Genomic DNA, 26419 nt, shown 5'->3' with positions numbered 1-26419 from the left:
CTCCCTGAAGGCAGTTTTAATACCTCCGATGTTAAACTTATTTTAATATTTTTTTCTGTTTTCTCAAAGTTAGCTTCTTCAGGAGTTAGTGTTCTGATTTCTAAGTGTGATGTTGGTTATGCCTCATTGGATTTTCTCAAATACTTTTTTGAGTCCTGAAGTTTTGTTCATATCTGTAAGTTTCTAGACAGTTTCAAATATAGTATTGAACGCTAGAGTATATTTCCTTGCCTAACTGAGAACCAGCATTGTAGGCTCTGGTTATAGGACTCTCACTGGAAATGGATGTGCAGGGGGAAGGATGGGTAATATCACCGAAGGGACTTGCCACTGTTTGAGTGATTTCTTTCCTTGACTTGGTAGATTTCTGTCTCCTATCTACCATCTGTGGATCCTGCAGCCCCTTTGGGAGTTAAGTGTCAAAACTCTTGACATACGGAAAAGGGCTCTGCCAAGAAAGTTGGGATATCTCTCCTCTTCTCTAGGAGAGACTACCTCACTATACCTTTCTTTTTTTTACCCTGCCTCCTCCTTTCTGTCTCTTAATTCTCATTTTTCCTGGATTTTCTGGGAAAAGGCACTAGGAGTGCTTCTTTCTTCTGCTCATGTACTGATAAATTTTGGCGTAAGATATTCTTTCATCATTTGTCAAAATCATGAATTCCAGCCCTTTGAAAATCTGATAGCTTTCAATTTTACTATTAAAATATGACCATCTCTGAAGTGTTATTGTTTTAGTTGAAATTACTACTGAAAACCTAGATATTTATCAACACTAAGATGACTGTTTTTGTTTTAATTTCTACCAATGGGTCAGAGTCCACTGAAGATAAAATAATTATTTACCCAAAAGTTCAAAGACTTTGTGCATATTTGATAATCAACTTGTATTTATAAAATCTTTGGATTCCAAGCTTTCAACTGCATTTACACAAAGTGCAGCAATGGATCTCTTCATAGTTCTGGTGATATGTCTTTCTTGTTTGATTTCTTTCTTTCTATGGAATCAAAATCGTACCAAAGGGAAGCTGCCACCTGGCCCCACTCCTCTCCCAATCATTGGAAATATTCTACAGATAAATACTAAGAATGTCAGCAAATCCCTAAGCAAGGTAGGTATGATTACTTTCCTTCCAGTTGTTTGAAGTTACAGCCCAATATCTAAATAAAATATGATCCCAGACACCAGTTTTAAAGAAGTGGTTTGAAAGGGAAGTGTCAGGATGTCTGGGTGGCTCAGTGGATGAGCATCTGCCTTTGGCACAGGTCGTGATCCCAGGGTCCTGGGAGCTCATGAGGAGACTGTTTCTCCCTCTGCCTATGTCTCTGCCTCTCTCTGTGTGTCTCATAAATAAACAAGTAAAATCTAAAAAAGAAAGAAAGAAAGAAAGAAAGAAAGAAAGAAAGAAAGAAAGAAAGAAAGAAAGAAAGAAAGACAAGTGTCCCTTGTATATTCAGATGTGACTTTAACTGGTATACAGCTGGAAGGCTGCCAGAAAATAAATCCGTGAGATAATTGTTGAAATTTCCAAAAGAAGGAATTCCCTGTCTGTAATGTGACTAGTAATTATTATTTAATAATTATTCTTTGGTAAACTCTAATGGCAATGAAACTGCTTTCAGTTAAAAAAAAAAAAAAAACAAAACAAAGTTCTACTGATTTACAGAGTCACAACACTAAATTTTCCTAAAAGCACACATTGATTTTTTTTAAGATTTTATTTATTTATTCATAAAAGACACACACACACACAGAGGCAGAGACATAGGCAGAGGGAGAAGCAGGCTCCCACAAAGAGCCCAATGCAGTACTGAATCCCAGACTCTGGGATCACAACCTGAGCCGAAGGCGGACGCTCAACCATTAAGCCACCCAGGCATCCCTCAGCCCAGGTCTGATTTCAAGGTCTTGAGTTCAAACCCTGTGTTGTGCTCCACAGTGGGCTTGGAGCCTACTTAAAAAAAAAAAAAAAGAAAAAAAGAAGAATATTGGTCCTTAGCATTAGAGCAGTGTGATGTCATCGACTCTCATGTTAGCATTTGCCTTGTGAAAATATCACTCTGGTTGCTTTATAGAGAATGAATTGTAAGGTAAGTTGAAAAAGTATAAGTCCTACATCATTTAGTGTACCAAATAAGCTGCCATGTCAGAAAGATCCCAATAACACAATGGCTTTAAAGAAAACAGGAACTTATTTCTGTCTCACAGAATGATATAGAGGTGAGTGCTTCTCTTCCTTGAGGTCATTCAGAGAACCAGTTTTTCTCAGTCTTGTAGTTTACCATCCTGGGCGCCTGGGCTATTGTTCTCATGTGTATGAACACAGTGGAGCTATCTCCTTGCTGTCAAATTTCAGTCCATGGGTAGGGGGAGAAATGGAGGGCATGCATTTACCATTAAATGCATGCCCTACACCCAGTGTAGGATTTGCACACATCATTTCTGTTAATAGCAGTTCATGCAAACTTAGTCATATGGCCACATAGGGAAGCTGGGAAATATCTATGACTATATTGTCAGATCCTTATGTATTATTATGTAGCAGTCTGTGTACTAAAAAGATGTGGAGAGGGGATAATGAGGGATGATTATGTGTCTACACAGGGGCAAGAGGAGGTATTTCCCTTAAACAGGACAAAAAATACATCATTTATTGTAACTATAGGAAGGAAGGAGAAATTTGATGCAGTTATAGGTCTGGCAGATAAAAGCTAATAAAATAATATGAATAAAATCCATAATATAGTCCCTGTCACATAGTAGAAGCTGAATAAAGGATAACTGTTGGTAATGATAATAATAATAGCAACATTCTAACAATATAATGATAATTACCACTTAATATGATTTATTAAATTACTATTTCTAGAAGTTGAAATCTTTTGTAATGGGTGAATGAATATTAAAATGCCTCTTTGGTAAGATTAAAGCTATTTCCCTCACTTATCTACATTTCTAGTTTTGAAATTCTACTACTCTTGTACCTCCTATTCCTTTCCCAGCTAGCAGAGAATTATGGCCCTGTGTTCACTGTGTATTTTGGCATGAAGCCTACCGTGGTGTTGTACGGGTATGAAGCGGTGAAGGAAGCTCTAATTGATCGCAGTGAAGAGTTTTCAGGCAGAGGCCATTTCCCATTGTTAGACTGGACCATACAGGGATTAGGTATGTCTCAATTTGGGGAACGTATGTGGGTTTGTGTGTCGCAAAGACTCTGAAACAGGCTAAGGGATTGAGACATTGTAAATATTTAGAGAAATTTATGAAAACGTCATAATTCCAACATTTTTCTGTAAAGGATCATTAATCCATATTTTAGATTATGAAGGGGACTCAAAGTCTCCGTGAAACAGTAGATGCAATGGAAGCAAATCATCTCACTGTTAGTGTTGTATGAATTTGTGTTCATTTTAAATTATGGCCAGTTAAGCTAATGTTAATTTCAGTTAAGATAATAAGAGACTGAGAGAAAAGAGAAGAGAGGAAAATGACTCAGTTATCCTAGTCACGAAACATTTTGCTTTCTGGCCTGAGTCATGGTGGCCAAGAGGCTATTTTAGGAAATTCATATAGTATGCATGGAGCCAACATAGGTTTAAGATATTTTCAGCTTTGCCTTCAATCTTTTATTTTTCTAAAAAAAGCATAAGATATATTTGAATCCAATAGAATACAATGCATAAAGTACAAATATGCTCTGAAAAGAGGTTTAGGGAAAACAGCATAGTGAGTACATATGGACTGCAAGTGATAATAGGAAAACCTTTTTAAATTAAAGTAATTGAACTGTCTTCCATTTGTTTTTGGAGCTGGCCTTATGCTGTCCGGCCCTCTGGTGGGTCACTGGGTTCTGCAAAAAGAAATAAGGCCTGAATGGGGTCACTTCCTCTTCCACATTGTTCTTTAAAATCTTTATGGACAAGTTTCCTATGAAAATTGTTTTTTCTCCTGATTTTGTCGTGGCTCTGGAAGTCTGACTGAACTTCCATGGTATTAAGACCATATTTCATGGGGGCACCTGGGTGGCTCAGCAGTTGAGTATCTGCCTTTGGATCCTGGAATCCCGGGATGAAATCCCACATCAGGCTGCCTGCATGGAGCCTGCTTCTCCCTCTGCCTACGTCTCTATCTCTCATGAATAAATAGAATCTTTTTTAAAAAAAAAGAAACCATATTTCATGGAAAAGACAACACAGAGAGAAGAAATGTGAAAATGAGGAGGAATATATTTTCACGAACTTCTTTCCAGTGCGCTCTCTCCTCCTCTTGAGAACTGACTCTTTTTGTTGCCTCGCCTACAATTCATTTACAACATACAGAAACCAGCCCTGAAAATTTTCCCTATGACTTGGATTCACAATGACCTGTGTGATCACAGAGCATTTTGTCTCCATGATCATCAGTAAAATGCAGACAAAACATTTGGTTCACAGTTATTCTGAGGTTTGAAGGAGCCAACAGATGAAGAAGGGTTGAGCAATATGTCAAACCCAGAGTCTTGACAGATCCTAGGCTGGGTTAACAGGAGGCTGGTAAAGCAGGGCTCATTGGAAAATCCTGTGGCTGGCACCACTGTATTTACATCCCTGTTTACATGTGATTATTATTTGCTGAGATAAAGACTCTCAGCTGGAATTCATGGTAATGGAAGTCATTCTCTTTAAATTTTTTTTTTTATTTTTTAAAATATTTATTCATGAGATACACAGAGAGAGGCAGGGACAAAGGCAGAGGGAGAAGCAGGCTCTCTGTGGAGAGCCTGATGCAGTACTCAATCCCGGGACCCCAGGATCATGATCTGAGCCAAAAGGAGACGCTAAACCACTGAGCTACTCAGGTGCCCACCCCATCAACTTTTCTTCTGATAGGAATTGTTTTCAGCAACGGAGAAAAATGGAAGCAAACCCGGCGTTTTTCCCTGACGGTTTTGCGGAATATGGGGATGGGAAAGAAGACTATTGAAGACAGAATTCAAGAAGAGGCTTTGCATCTAGTGGAAGCACTAAAAAAAACCAACGGTGTGTATTTCTTTATGTAGTTAACAGTAATAGTTTGGGAAGACTATATGCTGTTTCAGATAGGTTACAGAGCGACCTGACAGTTCAAGCACAAAAGAAGTTTCTATTTTGCTCCCATAGCAGTATTAAGAGGTGAAGTCATTGGCATGATAGCCTTTTCAGACACTAGCTTGATAAGAGACCTGATGTCTTTCTTCAACATGTGCATTCCAGTGTCATCCAGAATTTATCTCCTTGCATGGTAGCAGAAGGAGCAAAGACCCAAGAAAAGGGTAAATTGTGTTTTCAGTAGGCTAGGTATGGCCATGGGACACCAAACTCCATTCCCATCCCATGGGCTCTAACTCAGTCACAGGGCCACACCAACTCTAAGAGGAACTGGGAAATGTGGTTATCTGTGTGCATATGACAATGAGGAGAACATGGATTTTGGTAATGAGCTAATAGTTTTTGCCACCACACCTTGCAAAATGAAGTAATTTCTCTAGTAAGTTCTCAGGAACATCACAAACATTTCACTATAGCTGTATGTCAGGTCATTATGCTGAGCACCATAAACTTACTCAGGGCTGTCAATGTTACATTCGTAAAACTGGGGGAAAAAGAAAGCACTGGTGGTTCAGGGGTAGGATTCACGCCAATCCTTCTCAGTGCTTAGGGCTGCATTATAGCTCACCTGGAGGAGTGTGAGCGTGAATGGAGGGAGCTTCAGTAGCACGAGTTGGCTTGGTGCGTGCGTGCGTGTGTGTGCGTGTGTGTGTGTGTGTGTGTGTGTATGCAGGAGTGTGAGAGGAGGTGGAAGAGAATGGGGTGGGCAGGAGGCTTAGGGAAGGAGGAAGATCAGGATAATAAGATATATGTGGTTTCTTAACCTCAATATTTAAATATTTTCCAACTAAATAATCCTATTTTTGATATGGTGAATTGCCATTGTTTCAAATATATATACACATATGTATTTTTTTAGAAAGAAAGAGAGAATCTTAACCAGGCTCAACACTCCGTATGGATCTTGACACAGATCTTGATCTCACGATCCTGAGATCATGACCTGAGCTGAAAGCAAGAGTCAGACGCTTAACCAACTGAGCTACCCAAGCGCCCCTGCCATTGTGTTTTTTAGCTAATATTACGTATTGTCCCGACAGGTTGTCCCCCCTCCTCTTTTTGCTGCTATTAATATAAAAAATGCAATTATTACAAATATTTGCATGATTCTTGTTTCTTCCTTGGAATAAATTTCTGGAAGTGGCAGTAGAGTGTCAGTGACTATCATTTGGACTTTTTTTTTGTTTAAAATTTTATTTATTCATTCATGAGAGACACTCAGAGAGAGGCAGAGACACGGGCAGAGGGAGAAGCAGGCTCCCCACGGGAAGCCCGATGTAGGACTCGATCCCAGGACTCCAGGATCACTCCCTGGGCCAAAGGCAGGTGCTCAACCGCTGAGCCACCCAGGGATCCCTCATTTGGACTTTTGATGTGTGTTACTGAGGAATAGGTGGGAGACCTGGCAGAGGAAGGGATAGGAGCATATGTTGTTTTTTACACTTTCAATGTAATATATTATTTTCACGTGATTAATTTATGTTTGTCAAGAGCATGATCAACAGACCAGTGCAGTATTCCACTATTTTGGATGCTCCCCATCTATGCTTACCCAGCTTCTGCCCGACCCCACTGAGCTGGGGGCCCTCACACTCTTGGGTAACCCATTTCACCACTGCGGAACTCCTAACTATCGAAAGTTTCCTTTATATGTTGGACAGAACATTTTTCCTTATAACTTAGACTTTTTGATCCCTGCTAAGTCTTTTTTTCCTTTTGGAGTTAGTGTTGTAACAGATAAGATGTACCTCCCATCCACAATTTGGTTTAGATGCTGAGACTAATGGTACCACACATACCCCATTTAGATGTTAAAAGTTGATGACTCACAAAGTGAGGCTTTCTGTGGAGAGCGGGGCGGCTCTTAAGCAGGTTAAGAAACGACTTGAGCGGTGCTGGGTGGTTCAGTCAGTCAGGATCCAGGGCCCTGGAACCTTGGCCCCACGGTGAGCTCCCTGCTCAGCAAGGAATCTGCTTCTCCCTCTCTGCCCCTCTCCCCTGCTTGTGCTCTCTCTTTCTCTCTCAAATAAATAATAAAATATTTTTTAAAAACCCACAGCTTGAGAGAACAGAGAAAGGTTCTGGCTTGATGCTTTTATGGTGGTTAAGGGCCTCCCATGCTGGTGCGCTCTCTCTCTCTCTCTCTCTCTCTCTCCCTCTCTCTCTCAGATAAATAAATAAAATCTTAAAAAAAAACAAACAACCCACAGCTTGAGAGAACAGGGAAAGGGTACTGGCTTGATGTGTGTTTTAAGATTTTATTTATTTATTCATGAGAGACAGAGAGAGAGGCAGAGACACAGGCAGAGGGAGAGGCAGGCTCCATGCAGGGAGCCTGATGTGGGACTCGATCCCGGGTCTCCAGGATCACGCCCTGGGCTGAAGGTGGCGCTAAACCACTGAGCCACCCGGGCTGCCCTGGCTTGATGTTTTTATGGTGGTTAAGGGATGAGGTAGGGAATGAGAGTTTCTGTGTGCAAGTCAGTGGTTGTATAGTTTAAATGTCTTATTTCCAAAGGAAGGAACACGAGCTTTTTTATCAGTTTGTCCAGATGTAAGTAGAAGAAGAAAAGGTGAGGTTCAAAAGTTATTGGCAGCCAAACATCAAAAAATGGAGTCATGTTGGGCAGCCCAGGTGGCTCAGCGGTTTAGCACAGCTTTCAGCCCAGGGCATGATCCTGGAGACCGGGGATGGAGTCCCATGTCGGGCTCCCTGCAGGGAGCCTGCCTCTCCCTCTGCCTGTGTCTCTGCCTCTCTCTCTCTCTCTCTCTCTCTGTCCCTCATGAGTAAATAAATGAAATCTTAAAAAAAAAAAAAAATGGAGTCATGTTTTGTATATAGGAAGCCAGGTTCCAATACTATATAATGTATTTCTTCAAATATCCAAATGGAACTCCAATTTCTCTAATTATTTTTCTCTTCTACAAGAAATGCACACCCAACTTTTTTTCAACTATGTTTTATAAAATACGGTTTCAAGTATCTCCAGGCTCCTGATTTTCTTATTTGGTTGCTCAGCGTCCTCCAGGTATCATGAAGAAATATCCACACCAAAAGCTAAATTTTACAGCTTTCAAGATACTTTATTTTATTTTATTTTTTTAAAGATTTCATTTATTTATTTATTCATGAGAATACACAGAGAGGAGAGAGAGAGAGGCAGAGACACAGGCAGAGGGAGAAGCAGGCTCCATGCAGGGAGCCTGATGTGGGACTCGATCCCGGGACTCCAGGATCACGCCCTGCGCTGTAGGCGGTGCTAAACCGCTGAGCCACCGGGGTTGCCCCTTTCAAGATACTTTATTTATTTATTTTTTTTTAAATTTTTATTTATTTATGATAGTCACAGAGAGAGAGAGAGAGGCAGAGACACAGGCAGAGGGAGAAGCAGGCTCCATGCACCGGGAGCCTGATGTGGGATTCGATCCCGGGTCTCCAGGATCGCGCCCTGGGCCAAAGGCAGGCGCCAAACCACTGCGCCACCCAGGGATCCCCTCAAGATACTTTAAAGTGACTTCCTTCCTTTGAATTATCCAGTGGCTCTTATTTGGAGAATAACATAAATAGAACACTTGGAGAAAATTAATAAATGGGCTGGCTGGATTAGATAGCTTTGTTTGGGCAAACCATCAATTTTAGGCATGTTGAGTTTATGGCAATGATGACACATCCAAGTAATTCCGATATTTAAATGAATCTCCAAAGTCAACCCTTCTCAATCATTTTAAACAATCACCTTGAGATTTATATTAAAATTGTGCTCTTTTAAATTATGTTGTTTTAGCATCTCCCTGTGATCCTACTTTCCTTCTGGGCTGTGCTCCCTGCAATGTGATTTGCTCCATTATTTTCCAGAATCGTTTTGAGTATGATGATAAAGATTTTTTAACCTTGTTAAAGTATTTTCATGAAAACCTTCTAATTTCAAGCACCTCCTGGATACAGGTAAGGTCAAGATTCTCTTTAAATGGGAAATAAGGGGATCCCTGGGTGGCTCAGTGGTTTAGCGCCTGTCTTTGGCCCAGGGCATGATCCTGGAGTCCCGGGATCAAGTGCTGCATCAGGCTCAAGTCCTGCATCAGGCTCCCTGCATGAAGCCTGCTTCTCCCTCTGCCTGTGTCTCTGCCTGTGTCTCTGCCCCTCTGTGTGTGTGTCTCTCTCTCTGTGTCTATCATGAATAAATAAATAAAATCTTTTAAAATAAATAAATAAATGGAAAATAATTTTCTAGCTAATCTGTTGCTCATGCTTACCTCATCCCTTTGTCCTGTTTCCAAATGGCTAAAGTAATGTTTACCAGACTATCATTTGCAACCAATTAGTGAGTGAGTTATCAAATCAATTTAATGTATTGAAATGAAATTTAAAACATGAAATATAGTGGGGCACCTGGGTGGCTCAAGTTAAGCATCTGACTGGTGATACTGGCTCAGGTCATAATCTCAAGGGTCATGGGATTGAGTCCTGGCATCAGGGTCCATGCTTAGCAGGGAGTCTGCTTGAGATTCTCCCTCCCCCTCTACCCCTTCCACCTGATACTCACTTGCTCTCTCACTCTATGAAACAAATCTTTAAAAAATTACTTTAAAAACCATGAAATATAGTGATAGAGAAATGTAGTATAGTACATCAATTATAGCAAAGTGTTTTTTTGAGAAACCTTTTCTATATCCAATAGATGAAGAGGGTGATGATATGAAATGTGTTTCTTACTACAGTACAGTCTCAGAAAATGTTAGTAACTTATGTTACTAAGAACTAAAATCATGTGTGAACCGTAAGGTCATGATGTGTTCCCCCTGGAAAGGACTCTAGAGAACAAAGAGTCTACTCATTTTCTGGAACAAGAAACTATCACTAAAATAGCCTAGCCAAGACAAGGAATGAGCTAGACCTGTAATCTAGAGTTCTCAGTTCTCTACGTAGTTTGATACAAGCTACTGGAATGAACAAATTGCTTCACTGCCACCAAGAGCATTAATTCATGAGGTACTGTCTAAAGTGGAATCTGTATATTCTAGGACTGGCCATGGGCTGATGAATAAGGGCAGTGTGCATATTCCTGAGAGTATAAAATCCCTAAATAACTAAGTAATTTGGGCATTTCTTTAATCTCTCTGGTGCAGTTTCTTCATTACAAAAAAAAAAAAAAAAGGTTGTAAGCCTTGTAAACTTTTTTAGGTGACTCTGTAGAAATACATGTAGGTAAACTGGGATGAACACTAGGTTCTAACTCTATTACGAGATTGATGTCTCAGAAGGTTGACTGACCTTTCTGAACCTCAATATTCACCTTTGGGAAAAGATGGTATGCTTCTGGATTCCTTCACAGAGTTATGGTTAGGAAAGAAATTTAAATGGTTTTGAAATCACTTTGTGACTCGTGCATCCTGTAAGTCCAGACATTGTGTCAGTTCCCTGTCCTTCAAACTCCAAGTTTGGAAGGAAGCATATCTTACTCCTCTTTATATCCTCAGCATAAACTAAGTGTCTGATTCATAACATAGTCCTGTAAAACTTTGCCGAGTGAATTAATGAATGATTCTTTCCTCTTTCAGCTCTACAATGCTTTCCCTCTTTTAATACATTACCTTCCAGGAAGTCATCATGTGTTATTTAAAAACATTGCTAACCAATTTAAGTTTATTTCGGAAAAAATAAAAGAACACGAAGAATCTCTAAACTTTAGTAACCCTCGGGACTTTATTGACTACTTCCTAATCAAAATGGAAAAGGTAAAATGTGACCCTTTATCTTTGTGGGTGGTGTGTGTGATTCATGGATTAGATTTGTTCTTCCCAGTGAAACTGCAATATTAAAACAAATGGTCCTTCCGAAAGATGTATTAATTGCTTGTCTGACCTCTTGCTTGTGCAAACGATATTGGGTATCTTGAGATATAGCTAAATTCTCACTGAAAATGACTTTGCAGGTTTTATATTTATCATGTTAAAGCTGGTTCTTTATTTGAGGGCAGATTGAAATATACACTCACACACTTCAAGATTAATGATACACAACACATCATCCTTCATTGAATAAACTCAGCAACTGGAAGATGTAACCAGAGAGGGAACACAGGAATGGATAGGGATCTACAAAGGCTTACTTTGGAAAAGCAGTAGGAAATCTTCACAGATGAGGTAGGTTTTGAAGAAACTTTAGCTTAGATGAACAGAGACAACATAGTAGGTCCAGGGAACAATAAGCGCAGTGATCAAGTGTGTGGAATTTTCAGAGAGGTGATCTTAATTGTAACTGACGAATTGTCATGGATGTAATGATTGATGAGTTGGGAATAACGATGCACTGGCGGGGTGAGTGGTTCAGATGGCTTGAATGGGAAAATTAGACATTATTAAATAGGCAATAGATGCTAGAAGTGACAACGAGTAGCAGTGAGGAGTTGATAAAAATTGTGTTTCAAAGAAATTGTAGAGCAACTGATCAATTCTAGGGGATGAGAAAGTGAAGAATTGGAAAGGACTTGTTGAAAGTTTATAACTGATTATATTTTAACTGGAAGGAACCCTAACAACTTTCTAATTGACCTGCAGCTGTAGCACTCACACCAAATAATTATGTCATATTGAGTTAAGTCACCTCTGAGACTCTTATTTACCAAGTAATTGTAAAACATTGTTTGTAGGAAAAACACAACAAACAGTCTGAATTTACCATGGACAACTTGATCATTACCATATGGGATGTGTTTAGTGCGGGAACAGAGACAACGAGCACCACCCTGAGATACGGACTCTTGGTGCTGTTAAAGCACCCAGAGGTCACAGGTATGGTCACAAGTGTTGGGCAGGGTGCAATTCCACATAGAAAGTGACAGGTGACACTGACAATTGTCCCACTCTTCACCTGCCCTGACAATACACACAAAAATTTTTCTATCTTTGGTACATCTTCCCATCATTGGATAAATCAATTCAAATTCGTTTATAGTACATAAAAGGATATGAAATATTCAAGCAGCAGCAGAGATTTGAAGGGCAGAGCTCACCATTTTCCCTGCTGTGGTGGAATGTCCCTGATTTGCTTCCTAACAGATGCAAATAGCAGAGTTGTCTTAGGACCTGGAAGAATCAGTCTTCCACTTTCTCTAAGAAGATACCACTTGGGGGATCCCTGGGTGGTGCAGCGGTTTGGCGCCTGCCTTTGGCCCAGGGCGCGATCTTGGAGACCCGGGATCGAATCCCACGTCGGGCTCCTGGTGCATGGAGCCTGCTTCTCCTTCTGCCTGTGTCTCTGCCTCTCTCTCTCTCTCTGTGTGTGTGACTATCATAAATAAAAATTTAAAAAAATTTAAAAAAAAAAGAAGATACCACTTGATACACTTTCCATGTCCAGATAAGTATATTTTTGTCAGAAGATATTTCTACTCAAATTCACTTGCAATGTAAGGATTGACTCAACAAAAATTACAGTGTCTTTATCAAAGAGACTCACTCTCTAAAAAAAGTTATATACAAATAAATTATTTTCAAATATATCCTTTTGGGCAAATAAATTCTTCCTCACAAACATAACTTCTCTTGCAAATGCAACCTTTCCCCTTTTGCTTCTCTTTTTTATTGAGTACTCATCTTTTTTTTTTTTAATTGAGTACTCATCTAAGGGGATATTTCCTTTCCTACTATATCATGTTCTGTGCTTTGGCACACTGAGACACTTTTTTAAAAAAAATGTATGTATTTATTCATGAGAGACACAGAGAGAGAGAGAGAGGCAGAGACACAGGCAGAGGGAGGAGCAGGCTCCAGCAGGGAGCCCGACGTGGGACTCAATCCTGGGGTCTCCAGGATCACATCCTGGGCTGAAGGCGGCGCTAAACCGCTGAGCCACCCGGAGACACTTTAACACAGTTACATCTCAGGAGGCTTATCCCTGTGACATCGGCGCCACATTACTCTCCTTTGTGTGAGGTCCTCCTGTCCTCCCAAGGTAAGTAAGAAGTGCTCTCCAAATGGTGCGATTTGGAAGCATAGCTTTGAAATTCCTTTGCTCTCACTCATGGGATATAATACTGTGTTTCCCTTAGGTGACACAGACTCTTTCAAGTCAAGTAACTTCCCTCTTATTAGACCCATGTTGATTATGACTACAAATACCGTATGACAGTTGTCTCTAGACCTTTACATCTTGTGTACATTGCAAAAGCCCGTTTTGTGTCCTAGCTCCCTATTGCTTCCATGTTCATTTCTTCTTGCATCATATCCATTTATATTTTTTCTTTCTACCTATTTTCATCCCTCCCTTCGTCATTCTCTAAGCATTCTGATTTTATAAGTAGGTTCCAAACCTCTTTACATAGTCACTCTCTTCTAGATGAAACTCCAGCTTCTCAATCCGAGAAGTTTAACACTTCTCTAGAATTCCTGTCTTCCTTATAGCTGTCAAACCACAGAATTGTCACATGCTCCATTAATAAAGACATCTCTTCAGGTAGTAGATAAATACCATTTGACCAAATAGCAACACGATACTGGAGAAAATGGGTTCTAGACTAACTACAGTGACTTCAGATTCTGACTTTATTAGTAGGTATCTATGTGATCTCTGACTCATGACTACTCTGCATATCTTGGTCTCTCATCTGTTTAGGGGAGATGATACATTCACAGAATCTTTCCCTCATAGGAGAAAGCTAATAAATGTTTAACTACTGAACAGTCCTAGTAAAAGAGCATATTTTGCAATATTTTGCAAATAAAGGAAAAATTGTAATTTGCTAACAAAATTACTTTCAGTAATATTACTCAATGAGAAAGACCACATATCACCTGGGTGGCCTTAAGGAATATATTTACTTGTATGAGTCTGTTCCCTTATTTTTGAGACACATAAGATAATACCCAACACACAGGACTGTTTTGAGGAATCATAAAGTAATGTAATACATTGTACAGCATGCCTGTCATATTTTGCATTCTAAATAAATGTTAACTTCCTATGTGCTGAGTCAAACATCTTAGTTGTTCTATTTATTAAACATTTATTGCACTGGGTAGTTCTTACTCTCTTGGAACTTACCTATTTAAAACAAAAACTGGCATATACAAAGTGGTTAAACAGTATGGTTTGTAGTGCGCTTTTAAGACCCCATATCCATGAGTTTCAAAAGTACACAAAATAGAGAAATCAGAGTTGGATCTCATGGTATGGTTTGTTTTATATGTACATTTATTTAATTCTCTAATGAGACTCCAATTTGCCCAGGAAACAGATTTCTTTTTCTCTCCCCTGTGGAAGTAGCCATATGTGATTTTCCCCTTTCCGAATATCCTCCAACAATGTAACCATGATTAAGATCAAATCAAGGGGTGCCTGGGTGGCTCAGTCAGTTCAGTGTCTGACTCTTGGTTTCTGCTCAGCTCATGATTTCAGGATCATGAGATTTGGTTTTGTGTCAGGCTCTGAACTGAGTGCAGAGTCTGCTTGGGGTTCTCTCCTCCCTCTGCCCCTCCCCTCAAGTGCACATGAGCTCTCTCCCTCTCTCAAATAAATAAAATCTTTCAGAAAAAAAACAAAAACAAAAACAAAAACAAAGGAAGACCAAATCAAAAGACATTTCCATTTCACATAAATTCTGATTCCTGTCTTGCCAGCTAAAGTCCAGGAAGAGATTCATCGTGTAGTTGGCAGACATCGGAGCCCCTGCATGCAGGATAGGAGCTGCATGCCCTACACAGATGCTGTGATACATGAGATCCAGAGATACATTGATCTTGTCCCCAACAATCTGCCCCATTCAGTGATTCAGGACATCAAGTTTAGAGAATACCTTATTCCCAAGGTGAGAGATATTTCATTGCTACTACTTAAGGAATTTTAAAAAAAAATTTTTAAAAATATGTATGTATGTATGTATGTATGTCTGTATATATATATAGTTGAGAATGCAGACAGGGGGAGAGGGAGAATCTCCAGGCTCTACACCCAGCCTGGAGCCTGTCCAGGGGCTCAGTCTCACGACCATGAGATCATGACCTGAGCCAAATCAAGAGTTGGAGGCTTAAGCCACTGAGCCCCTCCAGGGCCCCCTCCTTAAGAATGTTAGGTTATCAAGTGTCACAACAGTAGGATTATAGATTACCTAACCATGTACAGGTATGACAAAGTCATAACCCAGGCATCTTACCCTCTGGCCACATGCTCCATTCTTTTTACTTTCTTGATAAAACTTTATAAATAATAGTGCTTAGACTCCCACAGGATTTTCTTCATAATATTCATTAGCAAGACTGCTTCCTACCTGTTTTCTTCTGAAAGTTTTGTGGTTTTAGGTCTTGTGTTCAATTATTTAATTCATTCTGAGTTAAGTTTTGAGTGTAAGATATGGTCCAGTTTTCCCAACACCATTTATTGAAGAGATTGTCTTTTCTTGATTGTATATCTTGGCTCTTTTGTTAGTAATTAACTGACCATCTATGCATGGGTTTATTCCTAGGTTCTCTATTCCTTTTCATTTATCTAATGTGTCTATTTTTATACCAATATCATGCTGTTTTAATGACTATAACTCTATAATACAATTGGAAATCAAGAAGTGTGATTCCTCCAGCTTTGTACTTCTTTCTTATGATTGCTTTAGCTATTTAGGATCTTTTGTGGTTCCATACAAATTTTAGAATTGTTTGTTCCGTTTCTGTGAAAATGCCATAGGAATCTTCATAGGGATTGCATTGAATATATAGATGGCTTTGGGTGGTATAGATATTTTAACAATATTAATTTTCCCAAACCATGCACATAGAATATCTTTCCACTTATTATGTGTTGTCTTCCATTTCTTTCATCAGTGTCTTATAGTTTTCAGTGTACAGATCTTTCACCTTAGTTAAATTTATCACTAGACTTTTTTATGCCATTGTGAATGGGATTATTTTCTTAATTTCTCTTATGGTTTATTATTAATGTGTAGAAATGCAATAGATTTTTGTATATTGATTTTTATCCTGAATTCACTTATTCTAACAGTTTGGGTGCAGTCTTTAAGGTTTTTTTATTTTTACTCTTTAAAGAAGATTTTATATATTTATTCATGAGAAACACAAAGAGAGGCAGAAACATAAGCAGAGGTAGAGGCAGGCTCCCTGTGGGGAGCCTGAGGCAGGACTCGATCCCAGGATCCCGGGACCACAACCTGAGTCAAAAGCAGACGTTCAACCACTGAACCACCCAGGTGCCCAGGGTTTTTTCAAATCTACAGTATCAGGGATCCCTGGGTGTTGCAGCGGTTTGGCGCCTGCCTTTGGCCCAGGGCGCGATCCTGGAGACCCGGGATCAAATCCTACATCGGGCTCCTGGTGCATGGAGCCTGCTTCTCCCTCTGCCTGTGTCTCTGCCTCTCTCTCTCTCTCTGTGACTATCATAAATAAATAAAAATATTTAAAAAAAAACAAATTTACAGTATCATGTCATCTTCATACAGTGGCAGTTCTACTTCCTTTCCTATTTGGATGCCTTTTCTTTCTTTTTCCTGACAAATTCTCAGACTAGGACTTTTAATACTATGTTGAATAAAAGTGGTGAGAGTAGGCATCCTTCTTTTGTTCCTGATCCTAGAGGAAAAGCTAAAGCTTTTCCCTACTGAGCATAATGTTAGCTGTGGTCTTATCATATATGGCCTTTATTATGTTGAGGTACATTCCCTCTATATCTACTTTGTTGAGCATTTCTTTAATGCTTTTTTTCTGCATCTACTGAGATCATATGATTTTTAGCCTTCATATCACAATGATTTGTGGATGTTGAACCATCCTTGCATCCCTGGAATTAATCCCACTTGATTACAGTATATGATCCTTTTATTGTACCATTCAATTTAGTTTGCTAAGATTTTGTTGAGAATTCTTTAAATGTTTGGTAGAATTCACCAGTGAAGCCATCTGGTCTGGGAATGGTGTCTGTTGAGAGAGTTTTGTTTATTCAATCTTAGTTATTGTTCTGTTTTTGTTTTTTGTTTTTTGCTCTTTAATTTTGGGTCAGATGTCCTTCTTTTTCACATGTTTAATAATTTTTCGCATGCTTGTGGTACCTAGCTAGCTCAGTCAGAGGAGTGTGCAACTCTGATTTTAGGGTTGTGAGTTCAAGCCCCACATTAGGTTTGGAGCCTACTTAAAAAAAAAAAAAAAAAAACTCATCTATTTCAGAGTGAGTCCCGCCTCACCGCATTAAACAGGGATGTGAAAAAAAAAAAATAATAAAATAAACAGGGATGTGTTCACAAAAAAAAAAAAAAAAAAAAAAAAAAATTTATTATATGCTGAACATTTTGAATGATGCCTTGTGGAGAATCTGATTATACTATCTTCCTTTAAAGGACATTGACTTATTTTGGCAGGCAGCTAAATTACTGACAAAAGTTTTTCAGTCTGTTAGGCTTACTATAATTCTTTCATTGTGGGTTAGTTTCACTTTTGAATTTAGTTTTTATGCATGACCCTTAGTCCAGTGTGGGTTCTTTAACCTAACAATTTACAAATTTGGGGGCTACCACAAAAAATCTGAGGTGCCAAGAAAGTTTTCTTCACCCTAGCTGGGTTGGAATCTCAACTCCCCCATCTCTGCATAACATCTTATATCCAGCTTCAATTTTCAAGCAGTCATACAGGGACAGGCTTCATGGAGTTCCCTCCTGTGTATGTGTCACCCAACCCATAACCATGGACTTATAGAGAATAGTGTAATCTTTTTTGAGTGAAAGCATGTGAGCAGTGGGGAGGGGCAGAGAGAGAGAGAGAATCTTTTTTTCTTTTTAAGGATTTTTAAAATTAATTAATTAATTAATTTATTTATAGCTGGCATAAGCAGGGGGAGGGACAGAGGGAGAGAGAATCTCAAGCAGACTCCATGTAAGCCCAGAGCCAGATTCAGAACTCAATCTCATGACCCTAAGATCATGACCTAAGCCAAAATCAAGAGTAGGATGCCCAACTGACTGAGCTATCCAGGCACCCATAGCATGTGGTAAAATAATCTTTGTGCAAAAGTATTTCTTGTATTATATCATTTTATGTGTGCAATGTATTGTTTACTAGTGCAGATTTATTGTTTACATTTTACTAGTTATGAAAATGTGGCATGGAAATGTTAAACAAGTAACCTATAATCACAGAGCTTAATTTAATAGAAAGATTTGATTGATTTTGAAAACTAAACTCCAAATCGTTATGTTACACTGTATCTGTGAGCTTAAGAAAACCCTACTAGAAACCAGAAATGCTCTCATTTCAATAAAGATATGTAATAATTCAACTGAAAGAGCACAATGGGAGGAGGGGATATTTAACCATTTGTCATCTTTTTTTAAAAAAAATTATTTTTAAGTAAGCTATGTACCCATGGTGGGGCTTGAAGCCACGACCCCAAGAACAGGAATTGCATGCTCTATTGACTGAGCCAGCCAGACACCCTCAGTTTGTTATCCTTGAAAGTGAAGGGAATCATACTCAAGTATGATTTTGAAGACCTCATACTTGGTTCCAAAGAGAAAGAGCTGATTTTCAGTGGCATTAGCACTTTTAGATAATACTGCAATTTATTTGTCAGGAACAATGCATTCTAGGGAGCTCCCTTAATTTTCTTAAAAGAGCATGCTAGAGTCAGGCCACAAACTGAATACAATGACTTTGGAATCAGTTAATAGTGCCTTGGATTGGCATTACAGAATTTAAAACCTGTTAGAGTTGGTCATTAGTTTGTTCTGTGACATGGAGTAAATAAGTTCTTTTTGTACCTCTCTCCTTATCTATAAAACAAAAGGATTTCAAGCTCCATGACCTTCATTATAATTCAATTTATCTGTTTGTTTTTGTTTTTCATATCAGGGCACAACCATATTAACATCTCTGACTTCTGTCCTGCATGATGAGAAAGAATTTCCCAACCCAGATCAGTTTGATCCTGGCCACTTCCTGGATGAAAATGGCAGCTTTAAGAAGAGTGACTACTTCATGGCCTTCTCAGCAGGCAAGCAAGTTTCATTTTTATCTATATATCGGGGTAGTGAGATGAGGAAGGGTTTTGCAGGGCGGCTACTCTGGGCTAGAGAAATTGTCATTTGCATGAGGCTAAAGGCATCACTCCCAATGCCCAGGTTATTTCTTGTTTGATTGGAGGCGGCGCTTGCCAAGTTTGGCTCCAGAACCCACCACTGAGGTTCCTAAGAAGGCGCAGTGGGTAGAGTAGATAGAAGGTAAGGGAAATTTGAGTATCGCCCTTTAATTTGTCAGAGTCCTGGGAAGAAACAGGTGGCATATTCAAAAGTTAATTAAAGAGAATTTAATCATGAGACTATTTTCAGAGGTATGGGCAAGGTAAGGTAGGTGACAAGGTGTGATAAAGCATTCAGGACCAGCATCGCAGGAAGATGTTACCATCCTAGGTCAGGAAGGATGAGAGGAGGGCATTACTGGAACCTAAATAGAACTTTAGGAAAGAAGGAGTGGATGCCTCAACAGGAAATGTATCTATAGCAGAGCAATATAGCCACTGCCTAAATTGTAGCCTGGCAGGGTGGGATAAGGGAATAAATACTCTGACCTTGTTAATATCTAATGCTCTGAATTTATTCAGAATCCAGAAGGGAACTAACTTTTCGGTTTATGCAGTCCATAGAAATCAGCTTCCTGAACAGAGTAGGCACAAAAGTTAAACACAAAATGGAGCTGGAAAGTGGGAGAAAGGAGAATATTCAGCACATTCCAAAGGAGAATAAAAGGGGGAGGGAGGAGGATAAAGGGCCTTTCCTGTAGAAGTAATTGAAACCGAGACAAAAACAGATTTCCTTTTGATTGAATATATAAGAAAAATAAGTATCAAGCAACTCTTGCACAAGATTATGAGCAATGCCCAGAGATGATCACAAAGCAAGGTACTATTATACTACTCCTTATCTTTCTTCCTATATTTTGGGCCCATTACTGTATAATGAAGAGAAACCTCAAGGAGTCTCAAGTCACAGGGCTTGTAGACCTGCATTTGCCCTGACACTGTGGGTATTATTACAAGATCTGAGGCCTTACCTTAAGAGCTTAGGCTCCAGTATGTGAGACAGATAAATAATTATAATTTCATCTGAAATGTGCTATTTTAGAAGCATTAACAAGTGTTGTGGAAAACAGAAAAGGGAGTTATATACTCGAGCACATCAAATAAGTTTGGGTAGATGAAATGACATTTGAGCTAAATCTAGAAGGATATGGAAAATATCAACAGGCAGAGCAGAGAGGAAGGCTGGAGGACTGACTGGAATCCAGATAACATTAGAAACTGGAGATAAGTGATTAGTTGACATGCTTGTGGCTAATTTGTAATATTTCTTTTTTTCCTACCTCCTTAGTTAGGATGATATATATACCTCATTTTGCCTGTCTTTGGAATTTCTAGGTCTGTGTATATTCTCTCTACATATGAAATTAAATTTGATTTTCTTCTGTTAATTTGTCTCATGTCAATTTGATTCTCAGTCCAGCTAAAAGGACCTTGAAAGGAACAGGGGATTCTTGCTCCCAACAATTGCTATGTCAGCTGGATACCTTAACTCTCTGGACACTGCTCACCCCATACACCTTCTGCTGACAGAATGTAATATTTCCTACCATGTCAGTCTCTCAGAATATCTAGAGTCTGATGGAGCGAGAATGCTAAGTCCTATTTCTCTCTTTCTAAATTTAGATTAGCAGGAGAAAATTTTTGTGGAACTAGTTCCTTGGGCTTAGTGACTCTTGGTAAATTTGGTAGAGTCCTCTTTGGTAACTGATCTCTTTTCCTCCCAGAGATGCTCTTTGTTTTCCTTTGTGTCTTTTATGTTGTTTGTCATACAAACTTTAATATAGGTTAATGGGCCCATGAGGTAAAGCCTGTTGCTTAAGGACATCTTGGAAGCCAAAGCTGCAGAACTGGCAGACACAGATTGAACACTTAAAAGCTGCTAGAACTAGGACACCTGGCTGGCTTGGTTGGTGGAGCGTGTGACTCTTAATCTTGGAGTTGTGGATTCGAGCCCCATTTTAGGTGTGGAGATTGCTTAAAAAATAAAATCTTAAAAAAAAAAAAAAAAAAGCTGTTAGAGCACTCACCACCTCAAGAAGGCTCCAGTGATAGGATAAGTTGGTCAGAGAACATAAACTTGAAAAACATTTATCTTAGTTTCTATCTTTCTGAGTTTTTAGAGTGCCCAATCTTTATGAGCGCTTGCCTAGGATTGACAGGAGGTCACCTGCCAGCCTCAGGAAAACTTCTGGGCAGTAAGATATATTGTAAAACAACACATAATCCCCACAGCCGCAGTGGAGGGGGAAAGAGCGGGGAAGTGGTGGCCAGGAGGGCAAGTGGGCTTTTTAAGGGGTTGGTGTCTGCTGGGGTGACAGGTATTAGGCTTATTACTGGTGAGATCAGCCTGGGGCGATGACTGCCCGTGCCCTTATATGGGGTCTGGGTAAAGTACGTTCAGGCTTCCTGCATAGGTCCAGGCTCCCCTGATGACGTGTCCGGTGTCCTCCGGGGGGTCCGCTGCTGCTCAGAAGGTTCTGAGGTGGGGGCCACAATGGGGGGGGAGGGGGTCCACCGCTGTCTTGTTGGTGCCCCCCCATCCCCCACCCCCCTTGATCCCGCCGGCCCAACAGAGATAAACTTATGTTCAGTACTTAATGTCTCATTATTTTATCTTACTTGGAAATGATCTAGATATTCAATTAATTTAGCTTAACATTTAGCAAAACTTTAAACTTTTACAGAACTACCAAAATCTTTGGTAACCTGAATTTTTACCTACACATGATCTCAAAGTTGCAGGATCAGGCTCCTTGTTGGGCTCCATGCTCAGTGTGGAGTCTGCTTCAGATTCTTTATCACCCTCCCTCCCCTGCTCTCTTGCTCTCTAAAAAGTAAATAAAGGGATCCCTGGGTGGCGCAGCGGTTTGGCGCCTGCCTTTGGCCCAGGGCGCGATCCTGGAGACCCGGGATCGAATCCCACGTCGGGCTCCTGGTGCATGGAGCCTGCTTCTCCCTCTGCCTGTGTCTCTGCCTCTCTCTCTATCTCTCTGTGACTATCATAAATAAATAAAAATTTAAAAAAAAAAAAAAAAAAAAAAAAATTAAAAAGTAAATAAAATCTTTAGGGGATATCTGGGTGGCTCAGTTGGTTAAGCATCTATCTGCCTTGGGCTCAGGTCATAATCTCAGGGTCCTGGGATCGAGCCCTGTGTTGGGCTCCCTGCTCAGCCCCCTGCTCATGATCGCTCTCTCTCAAATGAATAAATAAAATCTTTGAAAATAATAATAATAATAAAAGTTTGCCTACAAACCTTTTTATCTTATCTACATCTAATTGACTTGTTCTGAACAGTTTAGACTATGTATAAAATATTTTGAGGCATCAAAGTCAACCATCATTTTTTTCTCATAAAGTTTGTGAGAGATAATATGAATTTATTTGACTTTCAGTAAACACGGGCAGGCTACAAGTTGTATATTTAATCCTGATAACTCTAAAGACACAGCTATTTTAATTAAACCAATAACTTTAAGTTAGTTTTATTTTTATTTTTTAAGATTTTATTTATTTATTCATGAGAGACACAGAGAGAGGGAGGCAGAGACACAGGCAGAGGGAGAAGCAGGCCCGTGCAGGGAGCCTGTGGGACTCGATCCTAGGTCTCCAGGATCACGCCCGGAGCCAAAGGCAGCCAAAGGCTCAACCGCTGAGCCACCCAGGCATCCCTTAAGTTAGTTTTAATACTGAGTATTTTCCCTGATCACATAAATTTGAAAAACATTTATCTTAGTTTCTTTCTGAGTTCTTAGAATGCCCAATCCTTACGAGGGCTGCCTTCAACTAAATGGAACTCTTTTACAAATTCAATTTAGCAAATTGAAATGAGAGAAAATATCTCACATTTGCAGCATGGGACACATACACACAAATAAGATTATATATATATATATCCCAGGTCCCCAGGATCACGCCCTGGGCTAGAGGCGGCACTAAACCGCTGAGCCACCCGGGCTGCCCTAAAAATATTTTTATAGCTTAGGTTTTTACTAATATTTGTGGGGAGGACATCATAGGCCCAATTTTCAAATACCTCCCTCTTTTTCTTATTTCTAATTTCTGTTCTTTTATCTTGTCAATGGAGTCCCTGAGGCTAGCCATTAAACTAGGACAATTGAAAAAACAACAACAAACAAAAGTAGGACAATTGAGAGGTCTCTATTAAGAAAGTTTTTCTTGGGCAGCCCGGTGGGCTCCGTGGTTTAGCGCCTGCCTTCAGCCTGGGACATGATCCTGGAGTTCCGGGATCAAGTCCCACATCAGGTTCCCCGCATGGAGCCTGCTTCTCCCTCTGCCTGTGTCTCTGCCTCTCTCTCTCTCTCTGGAGAGAGAGAGAGGGAGAGAGGGAGAGAGAGAGGAGAGAGAGAGAGAGAGAGAGAGACTCAGTAAATCTGTGACACCGGGCATGTGCTCCTGTAATGGAACTTTCCAGCACTAACAAAGATTGAGAACATAAAGGTTCCTATAGGCTGAGACCTCTCATGACAAATACCCTTGAGAGCTGGCATGGTCAGAGAGAGAGAGAGAGATAGACTCAGATCCCCATTCTGTTTGGCTGGCCACCAAAGTGCACCCTGGCAAGTGCATCCTCTGGATGGTGGAGACCAAAGAGAATATTCTCACTGGTCACAAAGCTAAGCTCTTGGGACATAGAACAAGACAAAAGGAAAAACTTTACCTAGTTTTTCTTTTGGCTAAACTTTGGGTCTCTTGGATCCACACTAATACTTAAGAGGGATGTGCCACAGGGTTAACGATTTACAGTGTGTTTTTACAGTGTGCCTCACTGCACACCTCATTTTCTTGGGTTGGTAAGTGATCAAGTGTCAATCTAACCTGTTCTGTGACCAACTTATTCCACTCATGCCTATCAATTGTGGAGCTTTGGTTTCCAAGATGTCCCTTGGCAACAATCCTTAACCTACAGCAAACTTTATCTAAACAGGTGCCAGTCTGATGAGAACCATGAACTCACCAGCCTGTGGGGCTGGCTCAAACAGCAGGCTTATAGGGCCTATGCCTACTTTCTGCACTATGGTAATTGCTTTTTATTACAAACGACATAAAAGACACAAAGGAAAATGAAGATCATCTCTGGTTAATCTGTTTCCCCCAAAGAGGACTCTACCAAATTAACCAAGAGTTGCTAAAAACAAGGAACTAGTTCCACAAGTATTTTCTCCTGGTAATCTAAATTCAGAAAGACAGAAAAAGGACTCTCACCATTCTTGCTCCATCAGACTCCTCAGATTCCAGAAGACTGACATGGTAGGAAATTTTACCTTCTGCCAGCTGTATGTCAGATGTCCCAAGGATCTTCTGGCTGCAGTTGTGTCTGTGGCAAGCAGTGTCCAGTGTGTTAAAGTATACTACCAATTCTGCCAGCTTTCTAGGAAGAGGAATTTTCCTCTGCCTTTTAAGATTCTTCCCACTGGGACTAAAAATCAAATTGACATGAGCCAGATTAAGAGGAGAAAATCAAATTTAGTTTCACAGGTATAGGGAACCCATAAAGACATGAAATTCCAAAGATAGTAATATAGGCCTCTGGGACATTCTGAGCTAAGGAGAGCGGCAGGAGTCTGGGGATTCAGGGGAAGAAGCCATTAGCATGTGAGAGGAGAGGTTTCAAAAACAAAGGTTGCCCTGTTATACAGAGAAGTCTCTTAGATAAAGAACAATCTGTTAACTGCTCTCTTCCTGGGACAGGCAGACAGTTGAAGGAGAGGTAAGGAGCTTTTTTGAATTTGCTGGGTTTTAATTGCTTTTAATTTAAAATAATCTTTATGCCAAAGTGGCCCATCTAGGGGCAAGCTGCCCTTGCCCCTACATGTGCACACAAAAATACGTACTGAGGAAGTGAAGGAAGCCAAATTTCCGTGTAGATAAAAGAAGCCATGGATTAATTAGTCTATTAACATATTTATTTTCTCAGTCCATATTTATTTAAGCTTCCCTGTGTGCTAATTCAGAAACAGAATTAAATGAATATTGAATTTATGTGTTGTTTTTAGGGAAGAGAGTTTGTGTTGGAGAAGGCCTGGCCCGCATGGAGCTGTTTTTGCTACTGACCAATATTTTACAGCATTTCACCTTGAAACCTCTGGTTGATCCAAAGGACATTGACACCACCCCAATTGTCAATGGGTTGGGTGCTACACCACCTTTCTATAAGCTCTGTTTTGTTCCAGTCTGAAGAAAGGCCAGGCCGTCAGATTGCAAAGCCACACTGACCTCACCTGAACAAGCCAGATGCTTTTCTGTCTTGTGTGTCAGCCACCATCCACCTCTCCTTTCACATCAGGAAGGACATTCCTGACCCTTTCTTTTCATTGTCTTTATCCTTTAAGATTCAGTTCAAATTTCCCTGTATGAAACAAAATTCTTTTTTGTAATCCAGTCCTAAGATTTCATGCTGTATCTCATATGCAGTGTATACCAATGTAAGGTATTTTATTAATGTCATATTTTCTTCCATTAAAAATGAAAAATTGGGACGCCTGGGTGGCTCAGCAGTTTAGAGCCTGCCTTCGGCCCAGGGCCTGATCCTGGAGTCCTGGAATTAAGTCCCATATTGGGCTCCCTGCATGGAGCCTGCTTCTCCCTCTGCCTGTATCTCTGCCTCTCTCTCTCTCTGTGTCTCTCATGAATAAATAAAATCTTTAAAAACAAATTTTTTTTAATGCATGAAATTCACTCATTTCTTCCTCTTATCTCTTGATAGTTTAGCATGTGTAATTTGTTTTTTCCCAGTGGTTATTAAAAAATAATTGTGATACACATTTGTATAGGTATGTATATATGAGTATGTCTATGCAGGGAGAAAACAGGGGAAGGTCATTCCAGGCAGGGGCAATAATGTGTGATAAAATATGAATTTGTTGCTCTGTCCAAGGATGCCCTTCCTGCTTCCCCCTACTGGTTAAACACACAATTGGAGACACATACATACATAGACATAGTAAGGCAAAGAAGAGGGGAGGATTATATGTATATATGATTATATTTGAATATACATATACAGAAATATGTGTTTTATGTATGTGTATATACCTATATATTTATATATCATATACCTATGATTTGGTGGTGAAATTTATATAATAACATTATAGGTATTTTTACAAGTGGTATAAATATAATACCCTGTTGCAATGGCTATAATAATTTTTTAAATTGGCTCCTTATTCAAGAATAGATTATTTTTGAACTTCTGTTAATAT

At 39.7% G+C, this 26419-nt stretch overlaps 1 protein-coding gene across 1 annotated transcript; it reads left to right on the top strand.

The window, feature by feature from the left end:
• The first annotated feature begins 871 nt into the window (after positions 1–871).
• LOC112917654 (cytochrome P450 2C21) lies at positions 872–25869 on the top strand. The gene is made up of 9 exons (XM_025995655.2): positions 872–1112; positions 3004–3166; positions 4870–5019; positions 8913–9073; positions 10687–10863; positions 11778–11919; positions 14746–14933; positions 18970–19111; positions 25211–25869. Exons 1-9 carry the CDS (start codon positions 945–947, stop codon positions 25390–25392), a joined length of 1473 nt encoding a protein of 490 aa, XP_025851440.1. The 5' UTR covers positions 872–944; the 3' UTR covers positions 25393–25869.
• The last annotated feature ends 550 nt before the right edge of the window (positions 25870–26419 follow it).

The sequence above is a fragment of the Vulpes vulpes genome, chromosome 15 (assembly GCF_048418805.1).
Source record: "Vulpes vulpes isolate BD-2025 chromosome 15, VulVul3, whole genome shotgun sequence".
Lineage (NCBI taxonomy): Eukaryota > Metazoa > Chordata > Mammalia > Carnivora > Canidae > Vulpes > Vulpes vulpes.
Note: the sequence above shows the minus strand (reverse complement) of the source record. Positions and strands in the feature narration are given on the sequence as shown.